Source organism: Pimephales promelas, chromosome 17 (genome assembly GCF_988280905.1).
Source record: "Pimephales promelas chromosome 17, fPimPro1.hap1.1, whole genome shotgun sequence".
NCBI lineage: Eukaryota > Metazoa > Chordata > Actinopteri > Cypriniformes > Leuciscidae > Pimephales > Pimephales promelas.
In genome coordinates this window covers 11,738,899-11,755,713 of record NC_142785.1, presented here as the reverse complement: position 1 = coordinate 11,755,713, position 16,815 = coordinate 11,738,899, and the positions used below count along the sequence as shown (strand labels likewise).

The 16,815-nt window shown below is 35.1% G+C and overlaps 1 protein-coding gene across 1 annotated transcript in view; it reads right to left on the bottom strand.

The window, feature by feature from the left end:
- raraa (retinoic acid receptor, alpha a) overlaps window positions 1-16,533 on the bottom strand; it is a 72,525-nt gene extending 55,992 nt beyond the window's left edge. The window contains exon 1 of the mRNA XM_039679139.2: window positions 15,814-16,533. Within this exon, the coding sequence (XP_039535073.1) occupies window positions 15,814-15,952 (139 nt within the window). The 5' untranslated portion in view covers window positions 15,953-16,533. The remainder of the gene's footprint in view (window positions 1-15,813) is intronic.
- Between the last annotated feature and the right edge of the window lie 282 nt (window positions 16,534-16,815).

The following is a 16,815-nucleotide window of genomic DNA, read 5'->3' as shown; positions in this document are numbered from 1 at the left end:
TTATATAACCTTTCTCTGTTCTTACAAAATTAACTTTATGAAGTAGTGTGTAAAAGAAATGAAAGACCAAGGTAAAATATATACATCTAAAATGTGAGCATGGTATAACATTTTAATGTGGGGGTGCATATAAGATATACAATGACATTTGAAAACATGTTGATTTTATTTGTCCATTTTTCTTTCTTCATTTCTTGTACGTTATTTATATATTTAATATGACAATAAAATAAAAACCATTTAACTTGTCTGTGTCACTACTAGTGATAAAGCTTAGCTCTTTTACATTGTTTTTTTATAATTAGTAAAATTTTGTTTTTAATATTGCCAACATAGTGTTATCTACTATTTTTTTTTATAAAAAAAAGTTCTATAAGGTCTATCTTTGACTACCATAATCATTACCATAACATGGCCATATGTTTTTAGTATTATCCTATATTTTTAATATAGATGGTTTTGAATTGTCAATGATGTTCTCATTAAGATGTCTGTTCTCATGGTTTATTGAGAACATGTGACAAAAAAGGAGGTTGAATGAAAACAGAAAGAGGCCCGTCACTCTTGTATGTCCTCAATAATTAAAGCAAAATAAGACTAACCCCCTTCGCTCTGCTGTGTAGCTCACATCTAAGTTTATTTCCCATCATGCACCTGTCCCACGGGTAGAATGAATGAACATATGTAAACTATTTTAGAGGTCATAGGTTTGCTAGCAGAGTTCACCAGGACTCATATTTTCATATATGTGTGTGCGCTCATGGGGATTTCTGAGGATCAGACGATCTCGTTTCCCTCTTCAGACACCAATTTCCTGTGTTTTCCGAGGTCTATGAACAGTTAAACACAGAGATCAGCTCTTCCTGTGCTGAGGGGCACCATTTCAACAGCAGCATGGAATTCTCAACACACACGAGAGAAAGAACAAATCACTTCTGCTGTGTACTAGTATGGGGTCTCACTCACGCTATAATCATTGGAGAAATCACTAAAAACTTATGAATAAACAGATAAAGTCAATTCTTGACATAAGCTAATCTTTCTTAATTGAAACAAGCTAATCTTTAATACTTCACAGAAACACACTAGGCACATGAACGCTTTGTGTAATTCACTATGAACATAGATAGCAGCACTATGATTCATATAATTATTTATTTGATTTTATCTGTATTGGGTATATAATTTTTCATAATATTTATATATTTATATGTATGTAGATCAATGACATGACGTGCATATTTTTTGTGTCAAGTGCATTATTTCCTATGAAATAATTTAATTCATGACATATTTCAGTTTCTTTTATAAAACCTCTTTAGTTTGAATTAATTTTTAGTACATTTATATTATACATATTATTTTAGGCTTTGTTATCTTAAACACCCAAAATGTCAGGTGGTGCAACAGTCCGAACAAATGAACAGACTAAGAAAACTATTTAAAATGGTGTCATGATAATAAAAAAAAATTCAAATATCAGGACATCATTTTAGGTTTGAAACCTTTTATAGAAACACATTTTAAAACACATTATTCATGAAAAATATGTATTACATCAGTTTTGGAAATATTTTTTAAAAGAACACTGTTTATATTTTATATATTATTTTGATGTCACTTGAAGCATATACTCATTTTTGATTTTTAATTTAAAGTATAGATAAATAACACAGCCCTTTTTTATTGCTTATCAGCCATAGTAAAAATGTGTAACTCTTTCTTGATAGAGGCCAAAGCAGTCTTACTTCAGAGTAGAGAGTGATTCGACCAATGAGGTGACAAATGCACAGCTACATGCTACTCCTCTCGCCATAGCAACAGTAATGGCAACCCACGGCACTGGGTAAACTGACCTCATAACCAAACCTAACAACCTATTACATTTCATAATAAGTCAATAGGAGACACCTGTGTAATTCATGATGCACTTTTCACAATTGCTTCTTTTATGTCTAGAGCTTACTTCTTGGGAAGGTCCACCTGGACAGTTATTGACAGAGATCATAAAAAAGTTTTAAAGTGCCCCTATTATGCTTTTTCAAATATTACCCTTCATGTAATATTGCTGTTTATGGATATAAAATATCTGCAAAATTTTAAAGATCAAGGTGCATGAATCAAAGTGCATTATAGTCAAAGAATCGATTCTGAACAGCTGAAATGAGCCGTCAGCAATTCCAATCTCACTTCCTGTTACATACCTACATAACAAAAAAATAATAATTTGCATAATGCCAGCCTATGGTCTTTATTGGCTGCCCGCTAACAACATCTACTTTGACCAGTCCTCAAAAGCTGTAGCTAAGGCCTAGGAGAGTTTGGATGTGTGTTGTCGACAAAGTAGCCTAGATGCCGTTTCTGTGCTGCGAATCCACTTTGCATGCACTTCCAAAGGATGAGGACTCGGGCTCAAATTGATACAGAAAAGCCAAGGCCTCAGGAGCTGAAATTCAGATTTGACAATAGAGGCTTTCATAGGCTACATAGTTCGAGGAACTAGCCACTTCCATGGTTCCCTGAGAACTAATGGTTCCCCTAAGAACATTTTCCAGGTTGGATTCGCACCGCCAGTAACTCTGAAGTGACGTAAGCAACGCCAACGCTTGGTGGTTGTTGTGACTTTTATTTAATTTATTAGTGCTGAACTTGAATATTTTTCGTACACGAACACCTCACTTCAGAAGGCCTTTATTAACCCCCAGAGACACGTCGAGCACTTTAATCATGAATAGATGCGCTTTGATGAACTTCCAAAAATATACACCCATTCACTCCCATTTAAGCTTGGAAGAGCCAGGACATTTCATAATATAACTCCAATTATATTCATGTGAAAGAAGAATGTCATATACAACTAGGATGGCTTCAGGGTGAGAAAATATCTAGCCTAATTTTCATTTTTGGATGAACTATCCCTTTAAGGTGCATTCCGTTTACTATGGTTAAAGAGAGTGGGTGGAAAATAGTCGAGAAAAAATACATTGAGATTATTTTTGGACCAAGAAACCATGACGGACTTTTTATGGACGTCAGGGGAAATAAACAGATGAAAAAAATCATTAAGCATTTTGTCACAAATTATTGTAATAGCATAATCAATTCTACATGACTAAAACATTTTTAAACGAACCAGTACCACAAAAATATAAGAGTAAAAATAACAAGGAAATTACAGTCAGTAAATCAAAATGAAAGAATAATTAAATCCCTTTCACAGAATTTTACCCAAATTATCATACAATTCCAAAATGTCAACAGATTCTGTCTGCTAACTAACCAATATAAACAGAACATGTGAAAAGTATGTCACATCAACCATGCCCCTATATTAGCACAGATCTCGGGAATGTAACATTGACAAATAAGATTCCTTGACATCCAGAAATAAAAACAAACGAGCAAATTAGGTACATTCCTGGGACAATGGCAGTCACTCTCACACATTCACAACTTCCCACTGTCTTCTTGAGTATTCAGAATCTGCCATATTTGAATTTCAACCACATTTTAAGCCTTGCAATTCAAGATAGTAGTTCAATTGGAGATATTACATAAACTCTGAGAACCCTGAAATGAACCTAGTGTCACCAAAAACTATAAGCCAGTTGGACTGTTTTTGCACAGTTTATGACAACACTGCTTGGAGATGCAAGCCTTTGTTCATTCACATAAACAGTCATCAACAAGGTTTCAGACTAGTAATACAAAGTTAAAGTAGAGGTACTAACTGCAGTACAAGCCTTAGCAAGGTTTAGCAGCAAGTCACAGTCTTAATGAGTGAATTATTGAGTCATTAATTCATTCATAAAACAGATTCATTCAAACAGCTTCAATTAGGAACCAAGCAAGTAAGTGTCTTTATGAATGGATCACTGATTTATTGATACATTTAAAAACTCTGATTAATTCAGTGAAAGAAAGAGAGAATACTGACAATATTATTTATATATTATACTCTCAATGTTAACTTTATGTTGAAATGTTTAAATGTCACATTTATAATTTTGCTGATATTACAGAAAAACAACACAACAAACAATTTCTATATGTTATAGTTTGCAATATCATTGCTCATATGATATTGCAAACTATATCATATAGAAATTAGACAACTATATAGTTATATATAGTGCATTCTGTTTACCATAGTAAACAGAATGCACCTTAAAGGGATAGTTCATCCAAAAATGATAATTAGGCTAGATATTTTCTCACCCTGAAGCCATCCTAGTTGTATATGACATTCTTCTTTCACATGAATATAATTGGAGTTATATTATAAAATGTCCTGGCTCTTCCAAGCTTAAATGGGAGTGAATGGGTGTATATTTTTGGAAGTTCATCAAAGCGCATCTATTCATGATTAAAGTGCTCGACGCGTCTCTGGGGGTTAATAAAGGCCTTCTGAAGTGAGGCGTTCGTGTACGAAAAATATTCAAGTTCAGCACTAATAAATTAAATAAAAGTCACAACAACCACCAAGCGTTGGCGTTGCTTACGTCACTTCAGAGTTACTGGCGGTGCGAATCCAACCTGGAAAATGTTCTTAGGAGAACCATTAGTTCTCAGGGAACCATGGAAGTGGCTAGTTATATATATATATATATATATATATATATATATATATATATATATATATATATATATATATGGGTGATTCTCCAACTATGGTACTTTTTAGACCTGGACATTTTCAGAAAATGAAACATTTTTAATTAAAAAATATTACTGGCATAATTTGTTTCCCCAGTATGCCTAGTTACCTGCCCTGAAGTTGGCTGTGCTGATTTTTATGAAATAATATGCTTTTTTGTTGTTTTTTTCAGACATCGCAAAATAAATTGTCATTTTCACAACTGAACAAAAACATGTGTTTTCAACCAAACATGTTCAAATATTTGTAGTTATAAATATATTGGGTTACACATCACACTTGCATGTTTCCAAATTGTAAATTCATTTATTTCTCTGAAATGCAACGGTTAAGATTTTACAAAGTTAACACCAAAAAAATGCTGAACACTAAGCCACCGAAACCTTACATTCATATTTCTGAATTTTATTATATTTTCAAATCTGATATTTTTCAACTCATATACATATACTGTACCCTTAACTGCGTAAAAAATCAACACCACCACCATTATTACCTTAATTTTTTTTTTTTTATGTTTTACCAAAACAATATTTGTGGTTGTGGAAATGACAAGGGAAAGGCAGGTTATGGTGAAAATAACATTTCAGATATAGAACCTGTAGTAGAATCATAAATGCATTATGGAAATGCAAAAGTGAGTCATGACCGCAATGTGTAGGACAAAATGAATCTCAAATTCAAGTTTGAAGTTTATTCTTTTTTTATTTTAATTTCAAACAGGGATAGTGTGATGAACAACTGGCCTAATAGCACTTAATAAAAAATGTAACTCAAAAACAATATCATAAACACAATCATCCTTGTGTTTTCATAAAAAAATCCAAATGAAAATTTCTGTGAAAATGTGACATGTTTCACCACTCCCTGAACCAGAGTAGTGTATGGGCCAAGGTTCACTCACAGATGAACAGGTGAACCCAATGTTCAACATGTTTAATGCCAAATTGAAAAGAAATACAAGAAACTATATATATGTATGTATATATATATATATATATATATATATATATATAGTAGATTTGATTGATTTGGGCTATAATTCATTCTTTCTGTTTGAATTTAAAATCACCCATTTTTTATCCAAGGTTCACTCGCAGTCAATTTCGGTGAGTACTTCCTGCCACACTAATGGATCCAACATCATGTGATGTTTCGTACAACAATAAAATATCTCAATTTAAAACATTCTCAAGACATTATTTGTAACTTTTGTGTTTATAAACTCTATTTTTAGTACTATAGGCAAACTACTTTGCTTTTAAAGCACATACAATGTCCTTGCCAAGCCAACTTTATCACTTCCATGGAGACAGATGTGGAAAAGACGGTTGTGGAAATGACCTTTCCCTCTAATATCTCATGTTTGACTAGCCTGTTAGTGCTAGTTTTAGAGTTAGCATTAAATAATCTCAAATATCACCTGATGAAATTGTAAAAATCCTGAAATGTTTCCCTTGGAATGAATTATGCACGGTTCAGAAATGACATACAATAAACATACTCGCAGTATTTCTCATATTTACCTTGATATATCTCAAATTTATTAACCTCTGCTGGGACCATTCTTTCATTCAGCCATGTGGGTTCATCTGGAGTGTCAGCTAACATGGTTACTGAGTATACAAATCTAGAACACTGAGCATTGGATTGCATTTAATGCAGAGGTGGGGAAATGACAGTGAACCCAAGGCACAAGTGTTCAACCAGTTTAAAATATGTCAAAATGAAAATAAATATATATAAAAATATTAGATTTGAATTAATTTGGTCATACTGCATACTTTCTGTTTGAATTTAAAATTCTATCAGTATTAGATTTTAAGTGAGATAAGGTTGAAGACCAAAAGTCTGGCCTATAGGGACAGAGGCAAAATAGTAAAAACGCATATAAAATGCCTGCTATTTTATGTAAAACAACAGAATTGAACAATGGTTTTTTGTATAGGTTCCCCTACACATGCAGTAAGTGTGGAAAAAAAAGTGGAAATGTTTTTTTTAGTTTTTTTTAATATCTGTCAAAGACAAAAAAAGTACCATAGTTGGAGAATCACCCATATATATTGAATTTGGTCTCATTCTAACTGGATTCTACTATTCTCACATAATAAACTGAAAGAGTAGACTGCAAAAAGCAAACAAAAACACACATTGAAGTGCAAGGGTGACACTCAATGTAAGCTTCAACATCATTAAAACAACAATTATGATATTATTGTTGATGATAGACAATTGCACACCCCATGTGTACACTATAGGCATAGGCCATAAGAATAATAAACCAAAACAAACCTAAACCTTACCCTCCCACAATACTGTTTTCAGTACATTTGTTGGCATAGCAAATGACCATATTCCTGAGCATCAATAAGAAGACCTTCACATGTTTCACTATTTTTGTGAGGACCTTTTCAAAGAATAAGTATAGCCAAACAGACAACCACGGTCTCCTTATTTCCATGAACACTTGTGTAAGTCTGCAAACATGCAGCGTTTGGAACAAAAATACTTCCTGCTCTTAGGTAAATCATGCGTCAGAGTCTGTTAGCAGATGTCATTCAAGTTCAGATGAAAGTATTCACTTTAAGTGTTTTCTTTCCACCAGCTCACACACACGAACACACACAGAAATTAGTTTAGTACAAACATTCCTCCTTCGTACAATATCATTCTGATCCTCAGATAAGCTAAAGCAAAACTCAATTATCTGAAGCAGGCATGAGAGTTTGTGTGTTTGTTTGTGTGTGTGTGTGTGTGTGTGTGTACTTTCATCTGGTCCAGTCAGAGATGTTTTACTTTAATATAGTGCATTTTAAGCACATTCCTCCATAAAAAGAAATGTAAGTCTTGCACAAGTCTGCAAAGTTGAACAGGCTGCATTTCTTTTTGGCTTTAAACACATAATTGCTTCAATTGATTCATTGCTTCAGTTTTTCACAAATTTTACATTGTTGCAGCACCTCTCTTTCCGAACTGTCAGTAACGCTCAGTTTAGTTCTGGTCTCTATGAAGCCCCCATAGTTAAAAAGCACAATGTGCTCTGATTGGTTGGATGGACCAGTGTGTTTTTTGATTAAAATTTGACTGAAATATCTGGATTAAGTTGTCTGAGATTACTGTTCAACATGGCACAAATATATAAATTTGAAAAAAAAATTTTTTTGTAAAAATAAAAAAGTGGACCAGGCGTATATATTAAATAGTTAAATGAGCCTGACTCTGTCACACTGCAGCTGCCATTACCTGAGATACGATCTTATACACCTCTAAAGCCTCTAAAGACATCCGGATGAAGAAGTAGTTACTCGTATGAAAACATTTACCAATGTCTCTTTTCTTTCCAAAAAAAACTATATAATGAGCTCAGGTTGCATAAGAATGGATACTTACTAAACATCTGGTGGACAATAAAAAAAAAATCCCCCTAAATTAAAAGGTATCTAAACCATATCTCAAACCAGAATATCATAGAGACATGGGATGGGCTCTTGCTCTTGTGATAGACCAGTCATTCCCAAAGTCGGGGTCCAGACCCACACGTGGGTCGCGGGAGATTTTGTCGGGGTCGCCAAGTCGAGCACTATTTTTCAGTGTGTTGTAGGCTACTCTCTAGATATGGGCTATTCAATTGGCGGCCCGCGGGCCAAGTGCTGCCCGCCAATCATCTCCATACGGCCGAGGGCACCCCAACCTCCCTCTCCTCCTATTTTCTGGTGGTGCCGCGCGGCTAAATTTGGTTAGATATACGCGTGGACGCAGTGGCGCGTGCAGCTGGATGACTATACGCACGCACTGTGTGTGTACCATGCAGAGGTGGGGGACTCGAGTCACATGACTTGACTCGAGTCTGACTCGAGTCACAATTTTTAGGACTTGTGACTTGCTTGATTACAGTACAAAAATGACTTGACTTGACTTTGACTTGAGAACAAGTTACTTGAGACTTGACTTGACTTGAAGTGGAAGACTCGACAATGACTTGAACATATAATAAACAAACAGCAATACAGTTAAAATATATATATATTGTGACGTCGGCATCACTATATCGGCATCTGTGCCTTTAACGCTGCTCAATTCAAACCGCGCCAAACGGAAGTTCCGGGAGTCTCACGCATATTGATAGCGTCTCCCTGATGCCCGCAAATGAGTTAAAATCTCCCGGAATCTAGAGTGAGATACTGCGCATATAACATACATAGCGTGCGGCGTGTGCACGGCAGAGATATGGGAAGCCAAACAAACCAAAAGTGGGACGAGACAGCGGGGCTTTACAGAGCTCGTGCCGCGCAGACATGTCATCTGCACGGTTCAATGATCCGAGCCGCGCAGCCGATTCGTCAGCGCAGCGCGGACGTGTTTCCTAGCGACACTCAATAGTCAGCGCTGCACTGACCAATTTAAAGCAACGCAAACCATATGCTACATACTACATGCAAATAAATGTACAATAAAGAAACCCCTCCTTCCTTACAAAGAATTGTTCTCTACTGAAGTTTAGGAGTTAATTATGGAGAATTCCATAATTAAAACAATCATTTGTTAATATTTATGTAAATTTAATATATAATATACATAATATTATTTAATATGTAATATTTATTAAATATAAAATATGTTAATATAACATATTACCATTTTTATTTTATATTTATTTTAAACATTTTAAATATGTTAATATAACATATTAACATATTTGATATTTATTAACATATTTTATATCCCCCCCCCCTCCCTAACATTACATTCATTGAGATATACCTCCCTGAAAAGAATTCTTGTAGGTTGGGATGTCTGTATATGCAGCATAGATATACACGGCTGTGCAGCTGCAAATGCGTTTTACATAGGTTTCAGTAAATCAAGGAAAAGGAGTTTCCGAAGACATTTGTTGGCTATGATAAGAAAAACTACTAAATTAAAAAAAAAATTGCATTTTATATTCTCATACATTTCATACATTTTAGATTTTATATTTTACATTTATATAAGATATAAGATATTACATTTTAGATTTCATACATTTTAGACCGTTTCAATTAAATTAAATTAGACAGATTGGATTATACATCTTAGAATCGATACATCTTAGACTCTGAACGTTTTGTGTAAACAACACAATTTTATTTTATTTTCAGATATTAATGTAGCACAGATATGCATATGATTAATATAGCAAATGTATATTAAATAAGATACATAGCCTAATATATGTATAAAAGTTCATCTTTTCTGTGCAAAAATAAATATGTATCGAAAAAATTTACCTCTATTTATTTTAGTAGTGTGACTTGACTTTACTTGAAACTTATCAGGACTTGACTTGACTTGCTTAGGGTGAACCCTTGACTTGACTTGACTTGCTTGATTTATCTGAACTGCGACTTGAGACTTGACTCGAGACTTGATGGTTAAGACTTGACTGAGACTTGCTTGGACTTGACCATGTGTGACTTGTCCCCACCTCTGGTACCATGAGCACTCCGACTGACCTGAGAGAAAAGTTTACAGTCCGAATATTTCAGCAGTTTTTATGTGTGTCCCGTATTTCTGTCGACTGAACCAGCGATAATAATCATTCGTTGGTTTGATTATTTCCTTTCCATGAATTGGCCATTGGCCAAACGCGCGTGCATAACGGTCTGAAACGATTCGGATTTGTTCACCTGAAGCGGTTTCTCGGTAAGTAACAACAAATAGATAACAAAATAGCGCTGGTTTCAGTCGTTTCACTAGTTTACTTTGAACTAGGCAGCACGGCCCAGTGGATAACGGAACGCAAAGCTTAAAGGAGTTGCGTTTACTCCCGGTCCCGGACACTATTATTAAACAACGTTGCGCGACATCCTTTAAGAAGCGTCGGACACGTACTCCTCTCTCTTACAAACCACACATCACTCAATGATTTTAACTAGTTTTAAATCGGATGAAACAGTCTTAACATTCCCAACACTACTGATGAGAAAAATAGAAGAAACATGAATAAAGTTAGAAGACTAAATGCCCTAATCACCCCCCTTACAAACATTTACCATGTAATAGCCTGAATGTAATAATTTCAACACGAACTTTCATGAGATCGGGCTGAATAATTTACCATGGTTTGGGCATAAATGTGGAATATTTATATTGAATGCTATGTTATAGTCATTTATATTGCCTTAGATTTATTAGGGGGGTAGAGGAATATGTATTTAATCGTGTGTGTAGTTTTTTTTTTTTTTTGTGCCTGTTTAGGCATTTTTATGCAGTGGTAGTGAGCCATGCATGGTTACAAAGTCTCAGTGTCAGAATATTTTAATTTAAGCCTATAATAATTATTATAGTAAATTATGTACACTGTAACTATGAGAATATGAAAACAATGAGATGCCCTGTCAACTTTTCCTTTCTCATTTCACCTCTGCATATTGTCAACAACAGGTTAAACAAAAAAAGTGCTTTGTCAAATATCTGTATCTCTTTTAAATAGTGAACTGGAAGCTTAAAAAATGACCTTAAAAAATGGTCATACATATTTTGTTAATGCATAAATTCTCTTCGTGATATATGAACTATATGGGCCTAATGTTTTTTGGGTCACAAGGATTTATCGACTTTAAAATGTGGGTCGCCAGAAAAAAAGTTTGGGAAACACTGTGATAGACCACCAAAAAACAAAATGAAAAAATGACTTACTCACCCTCATATCATTCCAAAGCTAGTGTGGTCTCATGAGTAAGTGTAATCTATTTTATGAACTTAATGAATTTGTATGAAAATGTATGAATGAAAAAAACAAACAAATAAAAAAAAAACGTAAGCAAGAAGGCCCACCCCTTAAACTTAACCTTCAGTGAGTGAGGCATAAGCACAAAAATCGTACAAAAGCTTGCAAATGAGATTGTAAAAATTCATACAAATTAGCCCAGAATTCGCCCAAACTTAAAATAATTATGAATTAAAATTACTGTGTTTTTGTAGCCTGTATGCATTTCTTATTCTTATTTCACAAAAGAATAAGAAATGATCACACTGGTGAACATTACTCCGGAAGGATAAATGGAGGAGTAATGAAGGACGAGAGACCAAGGCCTGGAATTATTATCTTTATGCGATAGTCATGCGTGAGGAGTTGTCGCTTTACTTTTGTTTTGTTGTTTATTTATTTTATGGTTAATGTTTCGTTGAACTTTCGCTACTTCCCGTCTCCTTTTTTCCTCATCCTTCCCGTATTGTTCTTTTCTGTTCTACAGAAGAAAGCAAGTTATTCAAATTTGGAATGACATGAATTAAATAATGACAGAATGATAATTTTTGGCCGAATTATCTATCACGTACCAGTCTCCAAACCCTGTGAATGATTATGAAAATTTGGTGCATTAAGTGAAAAAACAAAACAAAAAACAGCATATATATATATATATATATATATATATATATATATATATATATATATATATATACATACATTGCAATTCAGTATGGACTGGACAATTTACAATTTAAGGATCTTAAATAAAAATGACATATATTGCTGCATATAAGACAGCAAGCTTGTGTAACTGAACATTTAACACACACCACTCTCTGTGGATAAAGTGCTAAAGTGTCAATACACATACACATCCTGTTATTAATTTTGCTGCAACAGTGCTAAAAGCTTCCTGTCTATACGCAGGTTTATTAATAGACAGAATAATGAAAATGCCCAACTCTGACCCAAAAAGACAAGAAAATACACCACATACATACTGCATCATATTTTCATCACATTCCAAATTCTTAGAACTTCTCACAAACACTTAAGAAATGTTTGCGTATGAGCATTCATGGCTAACAGTTCGGTACACATACAGAAGGAGATGCTGTTTTCTGTTGGAATATACCGCCGGACACACACACACACACACACTTCAATAAGAGCTCAGACACAGCACATGGAACAACAATGCATGTGAATGTGCAAAGCCATGATATCCATGACTACAATTTAAAAACAGAGAATGTTAGTAAGGACTGTACATGTGTAAAGAGGATTGTGTGCAAAGGTGTGTGTGTGTGTGTATGTGACTGTCATGTGAATAAGTGGCAACACATTCCTTCACGCTGAGGTGTGTAATCTCTCTAGAAACCCCTCCTCAGTGCTGAGACAAGCAGACTACCAAAGATCAAGTTTGTTTGATCCAGACTGACCCCCCGTAAAGACCCTGAGCCGTCAATCTGAAGAATGAGACCATACGAACACATCAACAGCCTCATTTATCGCTCTTATTCATGAGTGAGTTATAATGCAGGAGTAAATAAAAGAAACATATCGCCCAATACATGACAAATCAATGTAAGCTACTCAACTAGCTGCACACATAATTATGAAACATGCAGTTTTATGAGCTTAAACAGTATCAGTTAAAATATGCCATTGAATATTTAATCAAAATCAGGTTGAAAAAGGAAAAGTTCCTTCCCACATTATTTGTCAAAAACTTGCCATCTTCATTGTTCAGAAATGATTTTTAGTGACCATTTATAAACCTTTCAAGACCATTCTTCCAACATTGTAACTGCTTATTTGTAAAACTTAATATATTTTCAAACACTTTGCGCTTGGAATCAAATACTGTAATGTGTTTCAACTCAGTCCTGGTTAGATTCATGGCACAAAAGTCAGAAAACACTTCCAAAACCAAGACTGGCAAAAAAAGTGGACAAGCCCTTTAGCATTAGATATGCCAGAAACCACAAATGGCATGGGAAATAATATTTTAACATCCAAAAAATATGTTGCAAAATGGAAACTGTAGGCTATCAAGATACTTTATGAATATTGTACATTTGTACATTTTGTACATTTTAATGTTTCAAAGATTTCCAGAAATATGGGACTGGAGTGCTCTTGCAAAACAGAAAAGTGAAGGGCTGATCAAGCAAAATGGAATGTATCATAATTCATAATATGGTAAATGATGCATGTAAAAGCACACATGCACTGGCACATAAACAGCCGTTTCGTTATGTAATTGAGTACTATCACAGAAGGCCTATACTGCACTTTAGCCAAAAGTGAGGGTCTCCTGACAACTCAAAGTACACTTACAAAGCATATCTTATCCATACTCCTCATACAAAACTTGCAATTCTGACCAAAATATACTGATCTTTTCTACAGGGATGCTATGGAATTGTTTAACCAGAAGATATAGTACAACTAATGCATGATTATGATCGAACACTTTTTTTTTTTTTTGACAGCTTTGGTTTTATAGTAATTTTCTTAAAAATGAGATGATTCCTGTGTGAGTATATTTGGTTCTATAGCTTATATTTGTTTTATTTCGAATGTGAGTGTGAAAATTGATTGAATAATCAGATGTAAATGTCTTTGTTGGGCTGAACAATAACTGAATGAATCCAGGACAAGTTGTTAACTTGTTAACTGTAAACTAGGTCAACACTACTCTGCATTATAATAATGTATGTTAATGTGACTAGATAATTTTTCATTTTCTGAGGATCCCTGGGTTCACTGCTAAAAAACGAAGAAGCTGACATTTTTAAGTGCAGTCAACTTGGATGTTTAAGTCATTTCAACTTAAATTTCATTAAACTGTCTGATGAGTTAAAGCAATGTAAAAAGATGCTGTAATAACTTATTGGTCATATTTTTTTACAGTGTTGGCTGAGAATTTGATGCACTTGATCTCAATTTTGTGAATATTTCAGACACTCTTTCAGTTTTACGTCAATGTTTCTATGTCAAAAGTCATGTGTCCTGTGACCCTGCACACCAAAGGTCACCAGCCAACAATGGCTTAAAGGGTTAGTTCACCCAAAAATAAAAATTAAGTCATTAATTACTCACCCCCATGCTGTACCAACCCGTAAGACCTTCGTTCATCTTCAGAACACAAATGAAGATATTTTTGATTAAATTTGAGAGCTGGATCTCTCCTCCATAGACTTCCTAAGGGACTAGCACTTGACGGCCCATAAAGTCATTAAAGAAAATGTTTAAATATTCCATGTGCCTACAGCGGCTCAATTATAAGTTTATCAAGCGACGAGACTACTTTTTGTGCGAAAAAACACATAAATAACGATTTTAATCGACTATTCCATTACTTCCTTATGGGCCTTGAGACGAGAATTGAAGATATTTCCAGAACGCATGCGCGAGAACTGAGCTGACGGCGTTCTTCTTCGACTACTTCTTGTTACTGGCTGCTCACCGCTTAGAAGTATTACCGCCACCTACCGTATAAGATGATGATCCATGTATAAGGCGCTCCGGATTGTAAATCTCTTCAATTCTCGTCTCAAGGCCCATAAGGAAGTAATGAAATAGTCGAATAAAGTCGCTATTAATGTTTTTGGTTTTTTTTCGCATAAAAAGTATTCTCGTCGCTTGATAAACTTATAATTGAGCCGCTGTAGGCACATGGAATATTTAAACATTTTCTTTAATGACTTTATGGGTTGTCAAGTGCTAGTCCCTTAGGAAGTCTATGGAGGAGTGATCCAGCTCTCAAATTTAATCAAAAATATCTTCATTTGTGTTCCGAAGATGAATGAAGGTCTTACAGGGTTGGTACAGCATGGGGGTGAGTAATTAATGACTTAATTTTCATTTTTGGGTGAACTAACCCTTTAAAGCTATACCACATGTTAGACTTCTGTTCAAATTTGTAAAAGCAAAAATCGTGCAATTCCTTTCTCCCATCGCCACATTCATCTCTCTCTCTCTCAAAAAAAAAAAAAATATATATATAACACTATTTTCATCATTAAGCGCAACACAATGTCACAGTCATAAGTCTCTAGCCTTGCTTAGAATTTCATTCATATTCTTGGTTCATTAATGCTCAGCATGTTAACGAGCTGCCTATAATAATCAGCTCTGCAGGTTGTTATCTTTTCACACTGGTTGGTAAAAAATAAACGAACATGTTAAAACCAGAGGGGAAATCTGCATGCTCCTATGCAGACAAGAGCAGCAGTGTGTGCGTGTGCGCGCACCCGTGTTTGTGTAGCCTATAAATGGGTCAACCAGCTGGATTAAAATATCAGTAGGCTAGAATGCCTGACACAGACTAAATCACATCAGCTGAATTAGAATGCCGTTTAGTTCAGGAGACTCTACAAACACAAAGCGTTTTGCTGAATGAAAGTGCACGTACAGTGGTTGGATCCGCTCCAGTGCTGATGTTTGATGGATGAGCTGAAGGGATGTGGCATCTTGTCCGGGATCAGACATCCTCTGCTCTGATTATAGTAATCCATCATTAGGAAAGGGTTCACATCCACACTCTCATACATGATCAGATCGGACTCAATTCCTTAATGAATCAGCCACGACTAAACACTTCAACGTAGAGCTTTAACAGAGAGATGGATCCATTCCAGAGATTCCCAGAGGAGATCAGGAACTACAGAAGCGAGTAAAACTAAAGCTGAAGTGCGTGTGCATGGTCAGAGATCCGGTTCGGTCCGATCAATGTCCGCTAAAATACTTTTAGCAAAAATATATTCATATAAATGGTCAACTATGTAGGCTACTTGTTTCAAAATGCAATTTCTAAGAAGTCCATACAGTGTTCCTTCTTACTCCAAATCTTGATCGGTTAATTCATAGCCTACAATAAGAAAATACAGAATGGACGAGATATCAATAAATCCATGAAATGTTCCTTGCTGAAAGGTGAGTTTGGTCCAGTAATATTTGCGATCCGATTTGGTGATGTGATTAGTATTTTGTCTCGCTTGTGTCCCTCTGATATCATCAAACTCGCGCTGCAATGTTAAAGAGGTTCCTTTTAAATGTCTCGCGTCCTGACGGTTAGAAACAGCACACAGACGCGCGTTTAATCAGCTTGTATGAGCGTGCTCACGCTCGAAGAGCTACTGAGAGACTGTGAGAAGATTTTGACGAGTACGAGCAGCTGTCTACAAGCCCCACCCATTGGCGGTGACGAAACGAGTGACTGCGTTCAGTCACCGCCCATATGCCATCAATCTCCACCATGATCTCCACCAGGCTTACGTCTCTAACTCCAAAGTCCCGCCCACATCACGTCGCTCTCACCTTTTAGGCAAGAAAAATAATTAATGATATAAGTTGGGTTTTTTTTTCCTTTTTTTGAATAGCAGACCTAAAATGTCACTACACAAAAATAAATAAA